Source organism: Megalops cyprinoides, chromosome 16 (assembly GCF_013368585.1).
Source record: "Megalops cyprinoides isolate fMegCyp1 chromosome 16, fMegCyp1.pri, whole genome shotgun sequence".
In the NCBI taxonomy this organism is placed as follows: Eukaryota; Metazoa; Chordata; class Actinopteri; order Elopiformes; family Megalopidae; genus Megalops; species Megalops cyprinoides.
The window spans coordinates 31,408,932-31,433,396 of NC_050598.1; the positions used below are offsets into that span (position 1 = coordinate 31,408,932).

The following is a 24,465-nucleotide window of genomic DNA, read 5'->3' on the forward strand; positions in this document are numbered from 1 at the left end:
GATGGCGCATGTTTCGTTTCTGACGTCAGTCTGAATGTCCCAGAGACAGCTGCTGCAGGTTGCGCACATTAATAATGTAAGTATTATAAATAATGCATCATTTCCCTTTCCCCCCCACAAAAAAAACCTGGTATCTTGGTAACCACTTGCTCGAAGACTGCAGTTTCGTGTTTGCAAACAGACGGGGGCTTTTTCCACGTTCACGTCTTTTTGTGCAGCAGGTTCTGTTTAAGTATCAGCGGCACACACTTCATTGGTGGAATGCACTGTAAGGAACAGGGTCTTCACCGAGTTCCGTTTATGCATGTGCTACACGCCCCACTGTTCAGCCACTTCCTGTGGGTGACCCTTCCAGGCTGAATCCCTCTGCAAAGCACCCTGGGATGCTCACAGAATGTAGAGCATACAGTATGTGGCATTACCACATGCCAGGAGTCTCGCTCCCTCCTAGCACTACTCTCAAAGCCCTACACTCAGGCATCACTCCAAAACACTGACACTTAATTTCAATCCAACATTTCCTGCATTAGTTGTAATGTAACAGCAACTTGCATGCATGACATCTGCGAATGACAAGTGAATTTTTTTTTTTCAACCTACCTGGCTGTGATGAAGAACTGACAGTCCCTTAAAGGTCATACAATGAAGAATAGAGCAATTTTGAGGACAATGTTTATTTTAACACCCTTCCCACAATGCTTAGCTTCTTCCTGCTTACACACTCGAGCTGCCTCTCAAACCACTTCCTCGCTCCTTACTCTGCTCAGCAACACTGATCCCAGATGTTGTTGCCTAGCATGTGTAAGCTCTAGACATCATGTACTGGTTAACCACACACTGATCAGAGGTCTTTCTCTGACAGAAAAAAGGAGTGGTTTGGAGCATGATCGAAAGGCCTCCACAGCAACAGGGGGCGACATACCTACAAGTCTTATGTTGAGAGCAGCATTGAGAGACAAGGCAGGAAACACTGGCTGATTAAGACAGAACTGATGATAATCCAGTTTAAGTGTGTACTTCATTCAATACATAGAGGAGAAAGAAACATTTGAGTCAGAACTCTTCCATTTTGTGAATCATGACTAGAAGGGTCTACCACAGCTGCAAAAGAAGCGGGTAAATGGACTCTACCATAATCTGCAGGGGGGGGGGGGGCAGACACAACCTGCAGGATGAGAGGGGGCTGCATGGACAGTACCAAAGCCTGCAGGATGACAGGGGGGAATGGACTCTACAACAACCTGCAGGAGAAGGGGGTGACTAGAATCTACCACAGTGCGCAGGGTGGGAGGGGGTGAATGGACCATACCACAGCCAGCACAAGTGTCTAGACTCAACCGGACATTTGTGCTGGGTGTGACCCCTGGCTGTACAGATCTGTTCTTGCTTGCAGCCCTTGTGACCAGGCTTCAGGCTGGCTCTGATGAATTCCTCAAACACTTGCTCTCAGGAACTGAAAGCCCCTGCAGGGGTGTAAGTAACTCCGCTGAGGGGGTGCGGGAGATGACACGTTTAATGCTGTGGCAGTACGCAGAGTACCATGGAGGGGGTGGAGGCAACGGGGTGGCATACCTCCTCCTCAACCAATCAAAGAAAAGGTCACAGGTCAGACTCTCACAGCTTCATTCAAATTCAGGTACAAAGACACCGAGACACACAAAAAAAATTCTAACACAGAACACATCCTTCCACACAATTTGCTTGTACAAGTATGAGAAACAAACAACCAAACTGTGCTTTGAGGCCACTTGAGAGAGATATATATGTATATATATATATTATATATATATATGATGCCCTACGTTTAGGGCTGATTAGTACACGCTCTGGGTATTTCGTAGGCTTTTTTAAATACACATTAAAATGTATTATGCAGAGAAACACTGAACCGCTACACAAGAGTAATGCTGCTATGTAACACAGCTATGTAAGTACTCGGGACCAGCGAAGTCTCTCCCAGTACAAACGTGCCTCAGTCCCAGTTTTCAGGCAGGTTCATCCCAGAAAACAGGCTGGATGGTGGGATGAGGGAGAGGGGGCAGCCAGCGTGAGTGCACGGCTGTGGGCTGTGTCTGTAAGAGCTGTCTCTCTCATTTCAGTCAATGCAGCTGTCAATAAACAGAGCTTTCTGTCTTAAGAGAGCAAAAAACAAAAAAAGAAGAAAGAAAAAAGATGACCTAACATTGACAGATGTTGGATTCTCTAAATACACTGGAACACATGGGCATTTGTTAGCTACTTATTGTTTTACAATTCCAGGCCAGATGGATGACACTTTTTTGGAATTAAAAAATAAAAAGAGAAAAGAAATCTAAAACTTGAGAAGGTAATTTTCTCCGTAATCCCTTTGTGAAACAGAATTGTGAAAATTCTTGAAGAGTTTTGAGCAAAGTAAGAGAGAAAGCTGGAGGTGGTGTCCTGGCGGGCAGACGGTGAGTGTGGGTGAGGAGTGGGATGCTTCTCTCTGTTTGTTCATGGGTAATCGTACATTCTGCAGCTGTAGCATGTCGTTGTTGTCTGTTGTTGCCGTTAGCTTCGCCCCCATCACACAGACAGGGGCGGGGCCTGGGACGGACAGGGAGGAGCCCTCAGGACTTGTTTTCGTCGTACAGGTCGAGAGAGGCCTGGATGTCCGGGAGCTCCATCTCACACACCACACTGCGTGGGGACAGAGAGCTGCGGCTGAAGAAATGGCCGCCTGCAAGAGGAAGCCACAAATCAGCAAGGGAGCAAAGAAACACACACACACATGCAAGCATGCACACACATATGCGCAAGGACGCACATACACACACACACACACACGCACGCACGCACACACACACACAAACATACGCACACACATACACACACACACACACGCACGCACGCACGCACGCACACACACAAACATACACACACGCACACACACACACGCATGCACGCACGCACAAAACATACATTTTACAAACATTACAAACATTTTCCTCAGATTCTCTGACATTTCCATGTCATTTAGGAATGTTACACAGAGTTGATTGAGTGTGCTGATGTGCAGCTGCTGAGGGGACAGAGAGACCTACAGCCTCCTGATCTTACAGCCCGTTTCATGAGACATTTCCTGTAGCCCACTCAACATTTCAAAATGGGAGAGATATTTCCTGTAGCCCACTTAACATTTCAAAATGGGAGAGATATTTCCTGTAGATCAGTCAACATTTCAAATGGGAGTGATATTTACTGTAGCCAAGTCAAACTTTCAGGTTTTTTTCTAATGCTGTGGAGTTATACCACGAGGTGGGGATGGGTCTGTGGGTTGCACCAGGAAGTGGAAAAGTTGTAGTGAATTAGTACTAATGTGGCTCAGAGAATGGTCAGGGATGGGTGCACGACCAGCAGATACAACTGACTGTAACCATGAGTTTTAGCAACACTCAGACCAGGGGTGATCAGGAGTCTCTGAAAATCACTCCGCATAAACAGGCAGCAAACTCATGCAAAACGGCTGCACAGCAATCTCACTCTCGCAGTGAAGAGCCGTGATCACAAAGATGGCTGACACACACTGAGCTGCAGCGGCCTCTCCTCCTGAGAGAGCAGCTTTCCGACCGGTGACGTGGACGAGATCTTAGATCTTGTGTTAACTATAGAAACGCCACTTCGACTGTTACACCTTAAACTGCCAAACCATTTTACTGACACTATCGTAGCCACGCACTCCTGCCCCCCCCCCGGCTCCCCCGATTTCTTCACGCCTCTGTTTTGACTGATTTGTGACATACAAACCCCAGTTGTTTTCTTGACTTGCTAAAACACACATTTGCCCTTCAAGCTTTTGAATAACACTCACCAGTGAGACAGCAGCACCCACAGTCTCACTAAACTGTGAAAACAGAAAACCCACACAGAAGTCACAGTAGGGATGGGACACAAAGGATTCACTGGACTAGCAAACAGTGTAAATCACCAGCTCTCACCAATCAAGAGACTGCTGTCTCTGGTCAAACTTTTTGATTGGTTCAACACACAACAGTCCAACCCACTCTGGGGGTCATGAAGCTTCTGTGTCCATCACTGCCAGATAAATCTCCAATCAGCACAGTGGAAAGAGTTTTGTCCCAACAGAGGCGCAGGTGTGCAGCAACACTGTGTAGTTTCTGAGGGAAAGCACTTCACACAGAAGATGCTAAAATCACAGCTGGCTGTCATGGCGACACCCTCCCCACCCCCAGAGCTGAGCACAATAGTCATCATGGCAGGAGCCTCTCCCAGCGTCAGAGCTGAGCGTGAATGCATAGCAGTAACACACCCCTCCCACCCTGAGCTCCCAGCACACTGCACTCCCATGCTCTGGAAAGCCTTTTTGTCCTATCTGGCAGCCCATACTTTCCATGCAGAGAGAGAATGATAGACACGCTCTTCAGGGAGAGGGAGGCAGTGTTTGTGTTTGTGAAAAGAAAGACCAGCCCTGGAGTCCTGGGAATAAATTCCATCATTTCTTTGAATGAGTTACCCCTATAGGCAATGTCACATGGTAAACACAGAGTGATGTTTCTCTTTAGTGACACTTTCAAGTTAGTTAGGCAAAGTAGCTGACGTACAGTTGTGGGTCTGTAAGGACAGGGCTAGTGCAGAGTGCAGTTACAGGGAGTAACCTATGGGGGCAGCAGCACTCACGCCATCTGAGCAGCTACAGAACTCTGCCAACAGCATTCTTCATGAAACATCCTCTCTGCTCACAATCTGCTACCATGCCACTGCTAAGACTCCAGAATAAACACAAACTGTTAGCCTTACATATATTTTTATTCACATTGCAGTCTGGGTAATACACCTCAAAGTATTGATAGTAATCTATAATAAAACACACTATTCCTGCTGTTATCTGTGAGGCAGAGAAGCCATTTCTTCCTGATCTTATCCTACATTTAAGTTTCCAGTAGGATTTTGGAAAAAGGTGCCACCTAGTGGCCAACCAGTCACATTACAGCAGCTAGTCACTTCAGAGGAAACAAGCATTTACAGTACTTCCACAGAAACATCCTCTGTTGATTTACCCTTCAACCTAAAAACACTCACCTGCTCTCTTTTACAATGCACTGAGAGACAAGTGCTGTGACAATTCGTAGCTAAGATGTTTAATTGAGAATAACAACCTCTCACAACCGTGATCAATGGAGGGACATTTTTCTCTGACAGATTCACAGAGAAAGCCAAATGAAATAACTGACAGATGCATCAGAGTGGGTTCAAGGTCTTTAATTCCTCAAAGCAGCTTATCCTATTTCTCTAAAAAAAAGGCAAAGAATGTAAAAAGCAATTAAGGGAATGCGTTCAAAACAGGAGAAGGTTCACAGGAGAAGGCAGGATCTTCACTCCAGCTCCACACTGCAAAAGAAAACAGGAGACATGTTTCAGACCCATCCTCTCAGTGAGGGGAAGCAAGACTCACTAATAACAAGGACAGGGGGCAAAACACAGGCATCAAGCCCTCTCCCTGGAACACTCAAAAGAAAGCACACAGTAAATAACACTGCACGTCACTGAGAATCAGATTGTTTCAATCATAAATGCATGTCTAATTTAATTAAATCCCATTGAAAGTGACACACGCTCTCCCAGCCACGTGAAACGATGTGGGAATAACATTCAGTGTCATCATTCCTGTCCAAATTTTCCATTTACTTATGTGGAGGAGATCTGAGATGGGACCTCTGACTCCAGCATGTCTGTTAAATGCGTATAACAGCGCTGTGATCAGAGTACAGACACAGCTCTGGGCATTAATGTCAGCGTGGTGGCATACGCCGTATCTACACTGAAGCATGCATTACTGAGCTGAGGATCAGGGTCTGAGAGAAAACCTGGACCGGCGTTTGGATTGGGATTGGGGTCAGGGTCTGAGGGAAAGCCTGGGACGGATTAGGGAATCCATGCTGGGTACTCACTCGCTGCTGGTGAAGCTGACAGTGGCTTTGATGATCATGTAGCAGAGGGTGATGGCACTGAGCAGGCCAAAGCTGGCGATAATAAACCACTCCTCTGTCAACAAAGCAAAGGAGGGTAGTCACTGGGCAGGTCCGCGGCGGGACAGGGCGAGGGGGCCCCCGAAATCCTCACACAGAGAGCAGCTGAGCGCAGAGCAGGAGGGAGGAGACAGCAGCTGCAGAAAGGCCGAACGCTACCTCCCCTTCAGAGTCACAGACACGGCACGCAGAACCACCCAGAGAGAGGCGGGCACACAGAGAGCTGGGCACACACCTGTACAGAGAACAGCTATACCTGCACACACCTGTACAGAGGACAGGTACAACTGCACACACCTGTATAGAGGACAGGTACACCTGCACACACCTGTACAGAGGACAGGTACACCTGCACACACCTGTACAGAGGGCAGGTACACCTGCACACACCTGTATAGAGGACAGGTACACCTGCACACACCTGTATAGAGGACAGGTACACCTGCACACACCTGTACAGAGGACAGGTACACCTGCACACACCTGTATAGAGGACAGGTACACCTGTACACACCTGTATAGAGGACAGGTACACCTGTAGACACCTGTACAGAGGACAAGTACACCTGTACACACCTGTATAGAGGACAGGTACACCTGCACACACCTGTATAGAGGACAGGTACACCTGCACACACCTGTATAGAGGACAGGTACACCTGCACACACCTGTACAGAGGACAGACACACCTGCACACACCTGTATAGAGGACAGGTACACCTGTAGACACCTGTACAGAGGACAAGTACACCTGTACACACCTGTACTGGGGACAGGTATATCTGCACACACAAGTAGAGAGAACAAGTACACCTGCACAGAGGACAGGTATATCGGCACACTCCTGTAGAGGACAGATACACCTGTACACACCTGCACAGCATACCTCCACATGACCACAGCGGTTAGAAGTTAAAGGATGCAAATGGAGTGACAAAGCTGGAATGCAAAGCCTGGTTTCTCCTGTTTCAATGCAGTGCACTAAAAATATTACACAATAGCTCCCCCTAGAGGGACCGGAGCAGCAGTGAAGGAAGACAAAATATTTCCTGCCTGTCTAGAAAAATAAGGTGATGGATAGCTCACAGGAGACAGAAATGTGTGTGTTTGTGTATGTGTGTGAGAGAGAGAGGAAGAGAGAGAGTGTGTGTATGTGTGTGTGTGTGTTCACACTTGACTCATTTTAATATTCTCCATAATGGTTTGGTCAGGAAGCGAAAATCAGTGATTCTCTTTGCCAGCTTTGCCAGTTTCATATACGGGTAGTGTTAGGTAGCAAGTGCAGAAAAGGCCCCAATGTGACTAAATGAAAAGCAGCAGTTCACGTCTCATGTCATGTTTGCTTTAAAACCATTTCTAATGGTGGGAAACCGCACTGTTTGCTTGGCATTGTGCCAAGCTACTTCCTCCTTCACTGACCCCGTAAACACGCCCACTTCTGCTGTACGTAGCGTAGCCACGCCCTGGCTGCATCGAGTGCCGGGAGTCCAGCTGGCCCCGGAGCGAGCTGAGCTCCGGGGTGCAGCTCTGACGCCGACTCCTGCCCGTGACTTTGGGGAATCATCAGATGACTTTTCTAAGGGCAGTAGGATATTTCACCGCTTCACTTTTCCAGGTGAAAATATTCTCCAGGATTTTAAAGGACTGTGGAAACCGTGTAGAAACCGTGTGCACAGTATGGTCTCTTCTGCTGTCTGCTTTAATCCTGGCTAAACCTCTCTGCCACCACACCCCCAGCACACTGTGTGCCCGGGAGAGCATGAAGCAGTGACCCGTGCATTTTCTTCAACAAATCCTGAGATGGATGTTTCTGCTGTTTTTACACAGTTGTGCACGCCCTGTAAGTCTGACTCAGATCTGGAGAAGCAGGTTTGCAGGACAGTGGTGTGACACAAATTTTGAGCAGGTAATCTGACACCTCAGAGGACTGCCGAACATCTCCACTGGCTTCAGCGCAGTTCCACAACAGGGCTGACTTGCTTTTAGGTGAAATTTTGATGTGGAGCCCAGAGGATTATGGGATTAAACAAACTACATTACTCAGTTAAATGTCAGCAGAAACACCCTGGCCAACATCTCAGCGTCTGACAGGTATACAGATACAGAGTCAGACTGTCAACATCAGACAGGAGCAGAGAAAGACACCTTCAAGTATGGACACCCACACACATGCCCATGTTCACACACGCACACACATATGCACCATTTACTGCAGATATCCTTTACCAGACACAGAATATACTCGGAGAGAGAGAGAGGCAGGAAAAGAGGGAGACAGAGAGCGAGAGAGGGAGAGACACAGAGAGAGAGGAGAGGTAGTATTGTCAGAGTAGTGTTACCAGGCTGTAAAGTTGACTGCAGAGGAAGAGGATAGCTGAGAAGGAGAGAGCCAGACTCCCTTTACAACACCTTACTCTGCACCCAAAATCCTCACCCCCACACCCCCCCCTTTACACCCCACGCCTCCACACACACCGTACCCCAACACAGTTGTCCGGCTTCTACACTTTGAACCCTAAAAATGAGCCGCCACAAAGGAAGCCTGTCCAATCCTGAACCTGCACACAGGGTGAGGCTGGTCTGCTGGAAAAACAGTGTCATGCTACTCCCACAATGCACTGGGACTTACAGCCTGTACCAAATATCACTGAGGGGCATTCCTGCGAGGCAGAGGACAGCGGGGAGAGACAGGGCTACGACAGGGCTATGACAGGCCTATGACAGGCAGACACAGCAGCAGCACTGGGAGGGGCAGCTGACAGAGTGACAGGCAGCTGAAACGGCCAATGAGGCAATGACCTGAGTGTGACAGCAGGGGGTGGAGCCTGCCAGAAAGAGGGGTGGAGAAATGCAGAGTGGGCAGGGTCTTACTGGTGACAGCGATGTTGATCTCTCCGGTGCGTGGGGTCAGGTCCCCTTCAGACAGGATCTGGGATGTCCCAGAATGCCTCAGTGGCTCCAGGCCGATGGAGTTCTCATTGGACAGGTCGACCAGCGCCGTCCTCTGACTGGCTGTCGCGCTGCGGGATAGTCTGTCCATGTCGAAGGCCACGTTATCCACACACGGCAGGTTGGGCTGTGGGAACACAGGGATCCAGGCATTATAAAACATCCTGCCAGTCACAACTCGTGTCCTATTACCATAACCAAAAACATAAAGGGGTGACACTCTGACCTTACGTAACTCATATTGAGTGGTCTTCAATTTTTCCAACGAGTCAATATATTTATCACAATATGGATAATTATGACACGCTGCTGTAAGAATTTGGTGTGATCCTGGTTTTATCTGATGGTGATATTTAAGCATTTATGTATGTCATGTACTGCTGCAATTTCCCTAATGATTGAGTAGTTTGGGGTTCTAAGAATACTCAATGCTGCAGGAGAAAAGCTACTTAACTTGCAGGGCTTCAGTAAAATGTGTAGTTATATAAATGAAGGTTGCATGAAATATAACCCTGTGTACAGCTACCCAGCGCATAAGCAAAACATTGTGTGCTCTTTCAGGATGTTCCAGCAGGTGGCAGCACAACCCCAAACTGAAACATTCCCTCTTGACGACATGAGCAAAGGGGTTACATAACATCAGAGTGCTAACCATGACCACAATAGAGCTGTTTTCAATGGTGGGGCGGATCCATGACAACCCAGTGTAGCACTGAGACGGTTCTGCAACTCCAGTGTAGCACTGAGACGGTTCTGTGTGTTCAGGGCAGCGCTGAGACGGTTCTGCGGGTTCAGGGCAGCGCTGAGACGGTTCTGCGGGTTCAGGGCAGCGCTGAGACGGTTCTGTGTGTTCAGGGCAGCGCTGAGATGGTTCTGCGGGTTCAGGGCAGCACTGAGATGGTTCTGCGGGTTCAGGGCAGCGCTGAGACGGTTCTGCGGGTTCAGGGCAGCGCTGAGACGGTTCTGCGGGTTCAGGGCAGCGCTGAGACGGTTCTGCGGGTTCAGGGCAGCGCTGAGACGGTTCTGCGTGTTCAGGGCAGCGCTGAGACGGGTCTGTGTGTTCAGGGCAGCACTGAGACGGTTCTGCAGGTTCAGGGCAGCACTGAGACGGTTCTGCGGGTTCAGTGCAGCGCTGAGACGGTTCTGCGGGTTCAGGGCAGCGCTGAGACGGTTCTGCGGGTTCAGGGCAGCGCTGAGACGGTTCTGCGGGTTCAGGGCAGCGCTGAGACGGTTCTGTGTGTTCAGGGCAGCGCTGAGACGGTTCTGCGGGTTCAGGGCAGCGCTGAGACGGTTCTGTGTGTTCAGGGCAGCACTGAGACGGTTCTGCGTGTTCAGTACTCACCATGATGCCCAGAGCTTTGAGGATGTTGAGTTTGCACATGGGGCAGGTGCAGTGCTCGTTCAGCCAGGGATCCACGCACACCTTATGGAACACATGTCTGCAGAAATCACAAACGCAAGGTCAGAGGAGCAGCGACCACATCGACCACAGAGCGACCGCCGTCATCCAGCACAGACTCCCCAATGCTGCAAAACCCTCGCCTGCTGCCCACACAAGCACAGCAGCGACACAGCAGCGAAAGATCCCAGTCATCTGCTCGTGTGACCTCACTTCCAATCAGCCAATCAACAGCTGCTTGGCTTGATGCAGACCACAGGACATAACCCAAACTGAACAGGAAACAACCAACAAGAAGCGTGTTTATCCAAGTTAGCCATCAAAGAACAGCTATCACAGAAAAACACAGCTATCACAGAAAAACACACAGCTTTCACAGAAAAACACACAGCTTTCACAGAAAAACACACAGCTATCACAGAAAAACACAGCTATCACAGAAAAACACAGCTATCACAGAAAAACACACAGCTTTCACAGAAAAAAAACAGCTATCACAGAAAAAAACAGCTATCACAGAAAAAAAACAGCTATCACAGAAAAAAAACAGCTATCACAGAAAAACACACAGCTATCACAGATAAAAACAGCTATCACAGAAAAGTAGCGGTTATCTTAATAGCCAGATGAAACCACTATTTCCTCTTCCCTACGAAGACAGACATTCATAAACATTGAGAGTTATCATAGGTGCCTTGTTACTGAGGTGAGCCAATGAGTGAAGGCTATCCATATTCCCTGGTGTGAACATGTGTGTGACCAATCAGACAACAGCAGCACTCAGATACCTGCACACTGTGGTTAAAACACTGATGCACTTGTATGTCTGCCATAATGCTCCAGCTCACTGTATCTAATCTTCGTCTCTTCATCGCCTGCATGTCTCTACAAGCAGTCACAGACAACAGGCAGTCATTGGAGCTCAGCTCTGAAACAAAGCTGCCATTGTGACTCAAAAACTGACAACACTTCCTTTTCACTCGGAGGCTGGTTGCAGACTGCTGCATTCAAACAGTGATTAGATATAGAAAACGAAAAAACCCCCCAAAAAAACAGGAAACCAAACTGCACGTATGAATGTGCTGAGTTCCTCTCTGCCTGGGGACTAAAAGCAGACAGGACAGACAGCAGACAGGACAGACAGCAGACAGGACAGACAGGACAGACAGCAGACAGGACAGACAGCAGACAGGACAGACAGCAGACAGCAGACAGGACAGACAGCAGACAGCAGACAGGACAGACAGCAGACAGCTGACAGGACAGACAGCTGACAGGACAGACAGCTGACAGCAGACAGGACAGACAGCAGACAGGACAGACAGCAGACAGGACAGACAGCTGACAGGACAGACAGCTGACAGGACAGACAGCTGACAGGACAGACAGCAGACAGGACAGACAGCAGACAGGACAGACAGGACAGACAGCAGACAGGACAGACAGCAGACAGGACAGACGATATGACAGAGAAGCAGAGACAGACACTGCCTCACAGACGGGGTGAGGCACAGACACTGCCTCACAGACACTGCCTCACACACAGGGGGGTGAGGCACAGACACTGCCTCACAAACAGGGGGGGTGAGGCACAGACACTGCCTCACAGACGGGGTGAGGCACAGACACTGCCTCACACACAGGGGGGTGAGGCACAGACACTGCCTCACAGACACTGCCTCACACACAGGGGGGTGAGGCACAGACACTGCCTCACACACAGGGGGGTGAGGCACAGACACTGCCTCACAGACACTGCCTCACAAACAGGGGGGTGAGGCACAGACACTGCCTCACAAACAGGGGGGGGTGAGGCACAGACACTGCCTCACAGACGGGGTGAGGCACAGACACTGCCTCACAGACACTGCCTCACAGACACTGCCTCCTCTGTCTAGAGCAGCAGAGACTTCCCCACTCAACACACAACCCTACTCATTTTTATTAAAGGACCCTTCAGCTCCTTCAAAAGGAAGCACCCACTTAACACCCCCCACCCACCCCTGTGTGTGTGTGTGTGTGTTTGTGGGGTGTTTGGGTGCATGATTGCGTCTTGTGTCTGTTTGAATGAGAGAAGAGAGGCAGTTTAACTGACGCTCTCCCTGAAGAGGAGGCGAGGTGGAGACAGAGAGGCAGAGCGAATTGGCTTGGCAGGCTGGAGAGTCGTCCTATTAGTTATTCCTCTGTTATTGATCTGTGAGATGAGGCACTTCTGCAAGACGCTGGCGGCAGAGAGAGAGAGAGCGGCACGCGCACGAGGGCCTGCCGCCAGGTGTGTGCGTGCGGGAGGGACGGGGGCCTGCGTTTCAGCCACACGGCCTTCCGGGGCGGGGGTAAGGAGGGCGGCGGGGGCGGTGTGACCGGGCTGGCTCACACCCGCGGGCGAGCACCCCACGCAGGGAAGACGCAGTTCCTGCACCTCCTCGAGTGGCTCCTCACCTCCGCGTTATTTTCCCGACCTCAGGGGGAAGACGCAGTTCCTGCACCTCCTCGAGTGGCTCCTCACCTCAGCGTTATTCTCCCGCCCTCAGGGGGAAGACGCAGTTCCTGCACCTCCTCGAGTGGCTCCTCACCTCAGCGTTATTCTCCCGCCCTCAGATCCATGCAGCAGGCAGGACGCATTAGAGGGAGAGGCCTGCAGCACACGGCCTGGTATCTGATTCCTGTGCAGCGGGAGCAGGCCGCTGGCCGTCCAGCCCACAGCAATGCAATTAGAGAGCCAGCACTCTGTGGAGCACCGCCGAAATACGAGTGCAGGGCCAACCCATGCAGCCCGGGGAGAGAGGGGAGAGAGAGAGAGAGAGAGAGAGAGGAGAGTGTGAGGGAGTGTGAGGGGGGGAGAGTGAGGGAGAGGGGGAGAGAGAGGGAGAGAGAGAGAGAGAGAGAGAGGGAGAGAGAGAGGGAGAGAGGAGAGAGGGAGGGGAGAGAGGAGAGAGGGAGGGGAGAGAGAGAGGGAGAGAGAGAGGGAGAGAGGAGAGAGGAGAGAGGGAGGGAGAGGGAGGAGAGAGAGGGGAGAGAGAGAGAGGGAGAGAGAGAGGGAGAGAGAGAGGGAGAGAGGAGAGAGGGGCGAGCGGTGACCTCTGACTCCTGCGCCGTAGGGCCGTTCAGCGGAGTGGGAGAGAGGCGGTGTTGAGGTGACGGCCGTGTTGAGTAAGCTCAGTAATGATCAGCCCGTGTCTGGGCCCCCTGCCAGCTGCGGGGTCAAAGTTAATGGGTCAGACGACAGCTGTGCAGCGAATGCTGCCAACAGCTCAGAGGTCAGCTCCGCTCACTACCTAACCCTCACAAGGCCCTGACTCACAGCCTGCCAAATACGCACTGACCGTGACCGTGCTGCACTGCTTTAAAGTAAAGGTCTGTACGGTCAGTATTTCCCTCAGTGACCGTGCTGCACTGCTTTAAAGTAAAGGTCTGTACGGTCAGTATTTCCCTCAGTGACCGTGGTGCACTGGTCTGAAATAACGGTCAGTACGGTCAGTATTTCCCTCAGTGACTGTGGTGCGCTGGTCTGAAATAACGGTCAGTACGGTCAGCATTTCCCTCAGTGACCGTGGTGCGCTGGTCTGAAATAACGGTCTGTACGGTCAGTATTTCCCTCAGTGACCGTGGTGCACTGGTCTGAAATAACGGTCAATATGGTCAGTATTTCCCTCAGTGACCGTGATGCACTGGTCTGAAATAACGGTCAGTATGGTCAGTACGGTCAGTGCGGTCAGTTTCCCTCTCTCACACATCTAGTTGCTGGCTCTGACCCACAGGAGCAGTCTCTCCCTCTGTGTGTGTTTGTGTGCTGCTGAGGTAGCTGTATCATACTCTGGTATCTCCAGCTGTGTGTGTGTGTGCTTGTGTGTGTGTGTGTGCGTGTGTGTGTGTGCGCGCATGTGTGTGTGTGCGCGTGCGTGTGCACGTGTGTGTGTGTGTGCGCGTGTGTGTGCGCGTGTGTGTGTGTGTGCGTGTGTGCGTGCGCATGTGTGTGTAGTGCGTGTGCGTGCGCATGTGTGTGTGTGCGCGTGTGTGTGCGCGTGTGTGTGTGTGTGCGTGTGTGCGTGCGCATGTGTGTGTGTGTGCGCGTGTGCGTGCGCGTGTGCGTGCGCGTGTGTGTGTGTGTGCGCGTGTGCGTGCGCGTGTGCGTGCGCGTGTGTGTGTGCGTGTGTGTGTGGGTGTGTCTGCAAACAACAAAGCAACATGCAGCAGCATTACCCACAATGCACTCTTCTGTACACAAAAGGCAAAACCGTAACATTACCCGTTTCACGTTTCACGGGTCCAACGTTTCAATGGAGTTGGAAACATGGAAAACGCAAGGCAGAAAGAGCGCTACCGACTCCTCATGTTTCTCTTTCTATCATTTCTATAGAGTATAGTCACTTCACATCTGCTATACCTTACACCTCATTCAATGCTTACTATGGGCTGTACATTATCTTTCTGAGCTGTACAGGGGGCAGGGCGTGTCCCATGTGGGAGTGTTTGCCGGGCCGACACTGTGCTGGATGCTGTGTTGCTACAGAGTGAAGAGTGTTGTGAGCATCTGGACGTGGAGCTCGGCACGCTGACCCCCCGCACCAGCCCCCCTGTCTCACTCCCTGACGACTGATGCTTCATGGAGGAAGGCTTCCCAGCACAGGCAGGGCAGAAGGGATCAGATTCACTGCTCTGCACTGCAGGAGGATCAGCTAACATACTGGAGACCATGACCAAGGCATACAGATGACATCAAGATCAGTCATTCTGTGCGTGTGCGTGTGTGTGTGTGTGTGTGTGTGTGTGTGGGTGGGTGAGTGTATGTGTGTGTGTGTGTGTGTGTGTGTGTGTATGAATGCGTGTGTGCGTGTGGGAGAGTGTGTGTGAGTGTGTGTGTCCACGGTACAGCCACTCACTTGCAGGGCAGAATCCGCACCACGTCGTTGAGCTGGTACCCCTCAATGCACACTGCACAGTGGTTGAAATCGGGGTGCGTCTCCTGGAACAGGAAGAGAGAGCCGTCAGGCGCACGGGATCTGAACGGGACAGTGCAGGTGCGCAGGGGAGGCAGCACGGGGTTAAGCCAGCCCCAGCTGAGTCAGCGGTCTCCATGGCGACGGCGGTGGGGCCGTCAGTCACGGCGGCGAGCGTGCGACGTGTGTGCACCCTGGGGGGAGCGGGAATCAATGCTCGGTATTTACGGAGCGCGAGTATCCGGCCGGCCACAAAGTCAAGGACATCGTCCCGGCCTCGAGGACGCCAGAATTAGCACTCCGCTCCTGTTGGGGGGGGCGGGATCGATCTACCACAGGGAGGGAGGGGGGGGTGGCTCCCCCTGGTAACAGCAGGGATGGCACCTCAAGTCGAGAGTCCAACGGCTCAGACCAACAGACATGTCACCGCTGGTGCTGGTTGGTGCTCACTGCACTGGGTAACCACTGGGTAACGCTCACTGCACTGGGTAACGCTCACTGCACTGGGTAACTGGAGATGTTTTGCTGGCTGACACTGCTGGTATAAACACCGGCTCAGGGGTGTCACTCAGCCACCCCTCCCCCAGCACACACAATCTGCCTGGAACCATCCATTCAGGAGTTAAAGATTCAGGCAGGCTGTGGGGTGTGGGGGGACTCCATGTTGAATCTCAGCCTGGGTTTATGTCCCAGACTCGGACAGGGGTGATTCTGTTGGTCCAGGTTGGGCCTGCCTGGCTTCTGGGGGCAGACGATGGGTCAAGCCAGGCCGACACAGAGCCTGCTGGGTCTGGGTCCAATGCTGCGTTCAGAATCAGCTTCAGGGAGAGGGATGCTCGCGGTGTCACACCGCCCAGGCCTGCAGGTGCTCCTGGCTGTGCGATCCCTCACCGTCTCAGTTTGCTCGGGGTCTAAAGGTCGTTCGGGAACTCTCCAGAGTCTCCTCACAGAGGGGGTTGTTTCGTGTGCTCAGCAGAGCCAAGGTGACCGTGTGCCTATCTCTTTCATCCTCCAGAGCGATCAATGCATCGACTGTCATCCGACACCCCTCAGACAGCAGCCCCGCCCCCTCAGCCTCCCGCCAAGAGGCTCCTTCCCCGCTCCGCACCCGCACCACGTCACGGGCCAATGCCGTCACACCTCCACTGCTCACTGACCAATCACCACGCACGACTGCGGTCTGCGATGACATCACAATGGACAGCACCACTGGTGGTGACATCACACTACACTGTGTGTACTGATTTTGACTTGGGGGGAGGGCAGGGGAAGGGAGTTGGAACTGAAGTGGGAGAGAAAAGGGGAGAGAACGAGGTCACTTCCTGTCCCTTTTAGGGGGAGGGAGGGGATGCACCATCAGCCGGACCACGCACCCGGCTGCCTCCGTCCAGACATCCAGTTCACAGTAAATCTTTCCCACTGCGGAGAGCTGAGATTCAGGGATTCCATTTCAGTGGAGATTTCAAATGTTGATGTATTATTCATTACCACACTGAGGAACCATGGCCAGACCCCACCCGACCTTGGCAAACACCTGCACTGCCTGGCACCACGATTCTCCACAAGAACAAGGGACAGAGGAGAAATTATCATTGCTATTACTCAGGCAGATAGCCATGCTAGCCTCAGGTACAGAGGAGATATTATTTATGAATTATGTATTTTCTATTAACCACTTGTATTTCTATAAACTCTAGTAATCTCACATGCTTTAATCTATACAGCACAATTTCAGGTGTGGATCCTTCTAATGAATTATTGTTTTGTTATTACTGTTATTGACTCCACACTGTTACTATCAAAGGCTGAGATTATTGATATATGAATGACTATATTCATATGACATATTACTGTCGGCTGCATGAAGTGCTGAGGGTAAAGAAAGGCACCGGTACAGTTTTGACTGCTTCCGTTGGCACCCGTGGGGTGTAGCTGTGTTGGACCTCATTTTCCTGGAGAAAATGCCATCACCCTCATAAAGACTCACTAATGTACACTCGCAATTTGGCTTAAGAAGAACAGGAAAGAAATACTCCTCTGCCAACAGATTTCTCGCTGTTCACGCCACAGCTTGGTGTGACCATTGGCCTGCTAGAGGAGTGTCCGGTAACTCTGGCCTTTCAACAGGTCTCCCAATCCATGCACATCACAAACACACACACTGACACTGCACTCACAAATCATTCAGGTACACAAATACATTCTTCTACAAGTGAGCTGCTTGTTACTTTAAACAGAGAATTCATCCCGATGGCAAAACCCCCATAATTACACAGTCTCCTGCAGCCATCCGGAACATTCTCCTGATGTTTGGTTTGCACGGGATGCAGACGTGGACGTTAACCACAGGCACATTCAGCTGCTACACCCTCCTCCCCACACTGCAGCGAAGCAGCAGCAGGCGACGGGGTTTGGCACAGGGCAGTGGCTGTGACCAAGACGCTAATTACACTAACGAGGCTGACCTGGGGCAGCCGCCTGCCTGCCGCGGAAGAATGCCCCGCCCCTGGGGTCCGTGGCCACGCCCCCCCCACCCCCCCCCCCACCCCCCCACCCCCCGCCAGCTGCTTGCTCTGTGGGACAGATGGCAGGAGAACGCTCCTCTACTCTTCTTGTGCAAACAAACAGCTTCTTTCTGTCTGCTTCATCTCACTGTGCACTGTGGCGTTAAACACAGTGTGCAAATGCACCGTCTGAGAGAGGGCCAGAGAGGGTCACCCCCCCACGCTCCTTCTTCATTGGACAGGACCACAAGCCACAGTGCATCATTGAACAGAATCTGGAGTTGCAGTTCTTCATTGGACAGGACCACGAGCATCAGCTCCTCATTGAACAAGACCTCGAGCATCAGTTCTTCATTGCACAGGACCCTGAGCAGCCCCATGCTCTATATTTAACTGACTGCTGACAGACAGGCATTGAGACTCAAGACTTGCAGTAGTCTGAGCCCAACTCCCTGCTTCAACACTGCCTTTATCTGCATCTAACCTAAACTCCCTGTGTGAGACGGCATGCCCTGGAGTGAATGAGGTGAAAGGTGAGAGGTGACAGGTGCTTACCTTGTCTCCTTTCTTCACTGTCCGAGTGGTCAGCTTCCCGATGGCTTTCTTTGCAGCATCCCCGAGTCGTCGCTATGGTGACAGGAAACAGAGACACATTAAGACAGGGGCACTTCCTGTTGGGAAGGAGCTGCACTGTGGGCGGGGCCAGCAGGGTTGCACAGCAGGGCAGAAGGACAAAGACTACACCATGTGACTTTCTTTTAATGTTCATTCCTGTGATTAAGGCTGAACCTCAGGGAGGAGGAGGAGGGTGAAGGTAGGGGAAAAGAGAAGGTCTCGGCCTCACAGGCCACCAGACTGCGTGTACTGTTAGTACATTGATTTACAACACAGAACCAACAGGGCGGGGCTGTGTGTGGCAGGGTGAGGCTATGTGGGCTGTCAGGGCGGTGCTATGTGGGGCGGAGTAAGGCGGAATGAGTGGGCCCATGTGGGGATGGTTTCCTCTCCCTGACTGTCACTGCAGACCTGGGCCTTTCTCTTCAGCCTCTCACTGTGTTTAAACGGCTGGCTAATTTAGCACCCGGAGTGCTAAAACAGACACAGCCCCTGTGCCAGGAGTACTGAAACTGCTAGAGTGCCAGGCGATAAGCAGTGATCGCCTGCGGTTCACAGCTTTGGATCAGTGGCCTTCCAGCCCCCACCGATGGTGCTGCCCTGGTCACTCTATAAAGATGTGAACACATTCCAGCAAAAACCACCTGAATGCAGGTGTGAGGGACAAGTAAGGGACAGAGGTGTGTCCCTTTCACCTAACTGCCATCAGAGAAGAGGACAGGGCTGTGATCTGTGATGGAGCAGCAAGTGTCAATCACAGTCACTATATAGCCTGAGAACGAGGAAGAAAAACACAGGAAGAAGATGGGGGGGGGGGTTCCCATCGTGCATAAGAGCCCTAAGAGGGCAGCCCCCCCTGCATGGTGCAGACATGGTGGTTCTCAGAGCAATCACAAGCTTTTCGCCTATATTCTGCCTCTCTTGTAAGTCGCTTTGGATACAAGCATGTGCCAATTGAATAACTGTAAATTGTAAATTGCAATCAAAGCCTCTTCACCCTGCTGTTAGAAGGTTCACATCAGGCTATAGGCAGCAGCTTTCACTTGGGCATGAGGCAGATGGCATGGATTCCACCTGTCGATGAGAGATTGCTCTGGAACAGCACCGGGAGACAGCTGCTGCTCTCCTACCAACCTGTAACCGGCGCTGTACAGGTGCGGGCGGAGGAAAGCTCCAGCGTGAGAGGGGGAGATTTTTGGCAGGAGAGGTGGACAGATGGTGGGGGAGGTGGGGGTGAGAGACCGCCCTCCACAGGGGGTACAGAAGGTTAGGGGAGCCCTGCGGGGTGGGGGTGACCCCCACAATGCAGCTGGAACTCATCCTCCCAGGCTGGACCCTACCAGGCCCAAAACCAGCCCCTTTACACAGCATCAAAACCACAGAACGAAAACCAGCCTGAGTGGGAGGAGAGTGGGAGGCAGTGATATGCCCATCTCCTGTTAACAGAGTGTAGCTCTCCAAACTGGGAGGGAAGTGCTACAGTGCTACAGCACTGAGACCGCAGCACTGAGACCGCAGCACTGAGACTGTAGCACTGAGACCGCAGCACTGAGACCGCAGCGCTGAGACCGCAGCGCTGAGACCGTAGCGCTGAGACCGCAGCGCTGAGACTGTGGCTCTGGGACCGCAGCACTGAGACCGCAGCACTGAGACCGCAGCACTGAGACTGTGGCTCTGGGACCGTGGTTCTGAGACTGAAGCCTGCAGGAGCATGATGGTTAGGGGCGGGGCTTACAGGAGCTTGAAAATGACCTGGATGAGGCTTACACACACGGCTGCTTTGGGTGTCGTTTACAGGACAGACAGACTGAAGAGGTGTGGCCACGGGCAGCGGGCGAGAGGCCAGAGTGTTAAAGCTTTATGACCTGAGATTTACACACGCATTCCCTCCTCTTCCCAACACACAGCCTATCAGGAACAGGAAGTCATTTGTAAGGTGGAAGTGAAAGCTCTGAAACAGGTGAAAGTGAAACAGGATGTTGCTAGCTGGTGGAACAGGATGCTGTGTGATTTTGAAACAGGTCACTGGGGTTTGGGTTGGAAAAGGAAGCTCTACGAAGGTCAAGCAGGCAGTTTTGGGGCCTGGCCTACCTGACTGCGGTCGCGTGCATTGGTGTAGCGGATCTTCTGGATGAAGTAAAAGATGAGCCAGGCGGATGAGATTATCATCAGGACGATAAAGGAGATGGAGACGAAGACCAGCGAGCCGCGGTCGTTCTTGGGTGGACCGCGCGGTCCAACCATGATGCTGACCAGCACGGTCAGGTTCTTCTCCAGCAGACTGAGAATCTCCTTCCCATATGACTCTGTGATCATCACTGCCACCACATCACCTGTACCTGAAGCATAAACACACACACACACGTCACCTGTACCTGCACACACACATCACCTGTACCTGAAAGATAAACACACACACACGTCACCGGTACCTGCACACACACATCACCTGTATTTGAACAAACACACCCATCACCTGTGTGTGCACATACCACGTCTCATGTACCTGAAACACACATGCACAAGTCACATGTACCTGAAACACACACACACACATACACCACATCACCTTTACCTGAGACACACACACACACACACACACACACACACACACACACACACACATCAGAGAGAGCAGGCCGAGACCTGGGCCTCGCCTGTGCCACAGAGGGGCGAGAGCAGGCCGAGAGGCAGAGAAGCATCAGTTTCCCCCCCGTTTCCCTGGAGCTCATGTCCCACAGGTGCACCTGGCATGTAGAATGCTCCTCTGAGAGGAGCGTGACACTGTGGTTTTGGGAGTTCAGTGTGAGGGAGAGAGAGCCATGCTGCAGGAGTTCTGCTGAAGATGGATGGCCTACTGAGACACTGCAGGGCTCACATGCACCACGGCCATCATTTTTCTACATTCAGACACAACCAGTCCCCAAAGATCCAGCAGCAAAACTTACTCACTGTTTCAGCTGACGGGGGTGTAGACTCACAGGCTACACCAGCCAACAGCCCCTCTGCTTTCACTCTACTGCTGAATCCTGAAAAAGTATCTCTCACACACACACACACACAACCATCCATACACACGCACAACTATCCACACACGCGGACACACACACATCCTGCATGCACACACATGCACGCACATGAGCTCAACAGGACAACCCACGCTAATACAGCACCAGATCCAATTCAGGGATGGAATTTCAATTCACAAACTGAAAACTGCCCTTCATATTCTAAGAAGATTTTCAATTCATTTCCTGAATTGACGGACTGAGACTAAACCCAGCCGCCAGCGCTGAGCGTTGCTGGAGCTGAACACTGTTGCAGCGTGCGGTTAAACTCCACACCTCACAGACCCACCTGCTGGGGTTAAACTCCACACCTCACAGACCCACCTGCTGGGGTTAAACTCCACCAGCGGACCTCGCTTCCTCCCCCACCGCGGTTAAAGTCAACACATCTGTGACCCCGCTGATCACCACAGCAGAGAAAACTGCATGTGCACCTGCATGTGCTCAACAGAAACACGCAGTCTCACACACACGCACACGTGTAGACATAAACACTCCCACACTCACATGCTCTCACACACACACGTAAACACTCCCACTCACACGTGCGCACACACACGCCCACACACAGACACACAAACACACACACACACACACACACACACACACACACACACACACACAAACACACAGACACACAGGCACACAGGCACACAGGCACACACAGAAAGACATCCAGGTTATTGCACTGCAGTTTTACTGCAGTTGTTGGTAGATAAACATTTTTCAATTGTCACTCAATCCTCTCCTTCAACTTGGATTCCATAAATAATGATATTTATGACCTGCATAGAGGTGAGCCTGTCCACACAGTCTCTCACACACCTGCTTACCTGTCCTACCTGAGTGAGCAGTATCTGAGCCTGTCAGTTAATCTGATACTCACTACTGTCCATTTCCACATATCTGCTCATTCACTCTCCCAGTGCAGCTAACACAACACGTTTTCAAACGGGAGTCAAACTGGCAACTTTCTGGTCACATGAGCCTGTTTCCCTGACCAGTATGTGACCGGATCTCAACACCCCGCCTCAGACCTGCGTGACCCTGACAGTGTGCACCGCTAAGGAGCTGTGAGGAGAGCAGACCTCCCTGCTCACACAGCCAAAGCCCTGCCACACATGGAAAGTTATAGAAAATTAGCAGATAAACTTTCCCTAAATCTGAGAAGAGTGGCCTTAAGCACTGGCTGTAGGAGGGTTAAAGGTGCAGAGCTCTCGTGTGTGTGTGTGTGTGTGGGGGGAGGCTTAGCTGGCATTCATCCTTCAGGTGGTGACTCATCAGGAAGAGAAACAAACCCAGACAGGCAAACACCGAAATCTGGCATCACCGTCCTTCCAAGAGAGGAAGGGCACAACTGTACCTCTGCAACCTACCAGCAAACCCGCCGTGCCCCTGGCAGAGCAATGACACAGAGTGCACAGCCTGCGCGTCCTTGCAGCTCACAGAGCAGAGACGCGGAGACGCGGAGACGCAGAGACGGAGAGACACAGAGACGCGGAGACAGAGAGACACAGAGACACAGAGACACAGAGACACAGAGACGCAGAGACACAGACGCGGAGACGCAGAGGCGCGGAGACGCTGAGACACAGAGACGGAGAGCAGAGACACGGAGACACAGAGACGCAGAGACGCAGAGACACAGAGACACAGAGACGCAGAGACACGGAGACACGGAGACACAGAGACGGAGAGCAGAGACACGGAGACGGAGAGCAGAGACACGGAGACGCGGAGATGCAGAGACACAGAGACGGAGAGCAGAGACACGGAGACGCAGAGACACAGAGACGGAGAGCAGAGACGCGGAGATGCGGAGACGCAGAGACGCAGAGACACAGAGACGGAGAGTAGAGACACGGAGACACGGAGACACAGAGACAGAGAGCAGAGACGCAGAGACGCGGAGACGCGGAGACGCAGAGACACAGACACGGAGACACAGACATGGAGAGCAGAGACACGGAGACGCAGAGACACAGAGACACAGACACGGAGACACAGACATGGAGAGCAGAGACACGGAGACGCAGAGACACGGAGACGCGGAGACACGGAGACACGGAGACACGGAGACACGGAGACACAGAGACACGGAGACACGGAGACACGGAGACGCGGAGACGCGGAGACGCGGAGACACAGAGACACAGAGACACAGAGACGCAGAGACGCAGAGACACAGAGACACAGAGACACAGAGACACAGAGACGGAGAGCAGAGACACGGAGATGCGGAGACGCAGAGACGCAGAGACACAGAGACACAGAGACACAGACACGGAGACACGCACAACAGGAAGCAGCAGACTGACGACAGGAAGCAGGAGGCAGGGTTCCTGCTGCAGCAGTGGCAGCGTGGTTTCAGCACAGAAACAGAAAAAGCCAAATGAAACCCGTTCTCTCCGTCCTCCTCCTCCTCTTCTTCCTCTGTCTCTCTCCCCGTTTCACACCAGTAACAGAGCAATATTCCCAGCGTGCTCAGTGAGCTGCCTGTCCCCATGACCGCGCCACGCCTGATCTGTGACTCAGAGGCTAGTGCTGCGTCTCTCCCACACCCTGTTCAGTACCTGATATGATTCAGAATTCGCTATTGCTTTCGGAGCTCACATAACACGCATGCACATGCACAAACACATTCACACGCGCACGCATTCGCTACGCGGACAGTACGCATCCTCCATGCACGCAGATGTACACACAGGCACACACGTATGCAGAAATGGCTGCACACAGGAACTGAAACAGTCCCACACGCACGCACGTCATAAAGACAAGAGGAAACCAAAAAGAGAACTTCCTGTGTTGCATCACGGTTTAGACAGAGCTTTGCAGCGTCTAAAAATGCCCTAAAACAGAAGAGACTCTCAGAGCTCTTTCACATCTGTAATTCTCACTCCACGTTCATGCCTCCCGACGTATACCTTACTGACCTTCTGATGTGTATCTTATCTACTTCCTAATGTATATCTTACTTACCTTAT

At 51.8% G+C, this 24,465-nt stretch overlaps 1 protein-coding gene across 2 annotated transcripts in view; it reads right to left on the reverse strand.

Annotated features, from left to right (window-relative positions):
- Window positions 1–1,125: 1,125 nt before the first annotated feature.
- rnf130 (ring finger protein 130) overlaps window positions 1,126–24,465 on the reverse strand; it is a 39,777-nt gene continuing 16,437 nt past the window's right edge. Inside the window, exons 4-10 of one of the 2 annotated variants that reach the window (XM_036547871.1) lie at window positions 20,502–20,749; window positions 18,351–18,422; window positions 15,235–15,317; window positions 10,298–10,394; window positions 8,878–9,082; window positions 5,928–6,021; window positions 5,151–5,367 (exon numbers count right to left, since the gene is read on the reverse strand). In XM_036547871.1, coding sequence (XP_036403764.1) covers window positions 5,352–5,367; window positions 5,928–6,021; window positions 8,878–9,082; window positions 10,298–10,394; window positions 15,235–15,317; window positions 18,351–18,422; window positions 20,502–20,749 — 815 coding nt within the window. In that variant the 3' untranslated portion in view covers window positions 5,151–5,351. Of the gene's footprint in view, window positions 2,699–5,150; window positions 5,368–5,927; window positions 6,022–8,877; window positions 9,083–10,297; window positions 10,395–15,234; window positions 15,318–18,350; window positions 18,423–20,501; window positions 20,750–24,465 lie in introns of those variants that run through there. The other variant, XM_036547872.1, reaches the window with a different exon arrangement.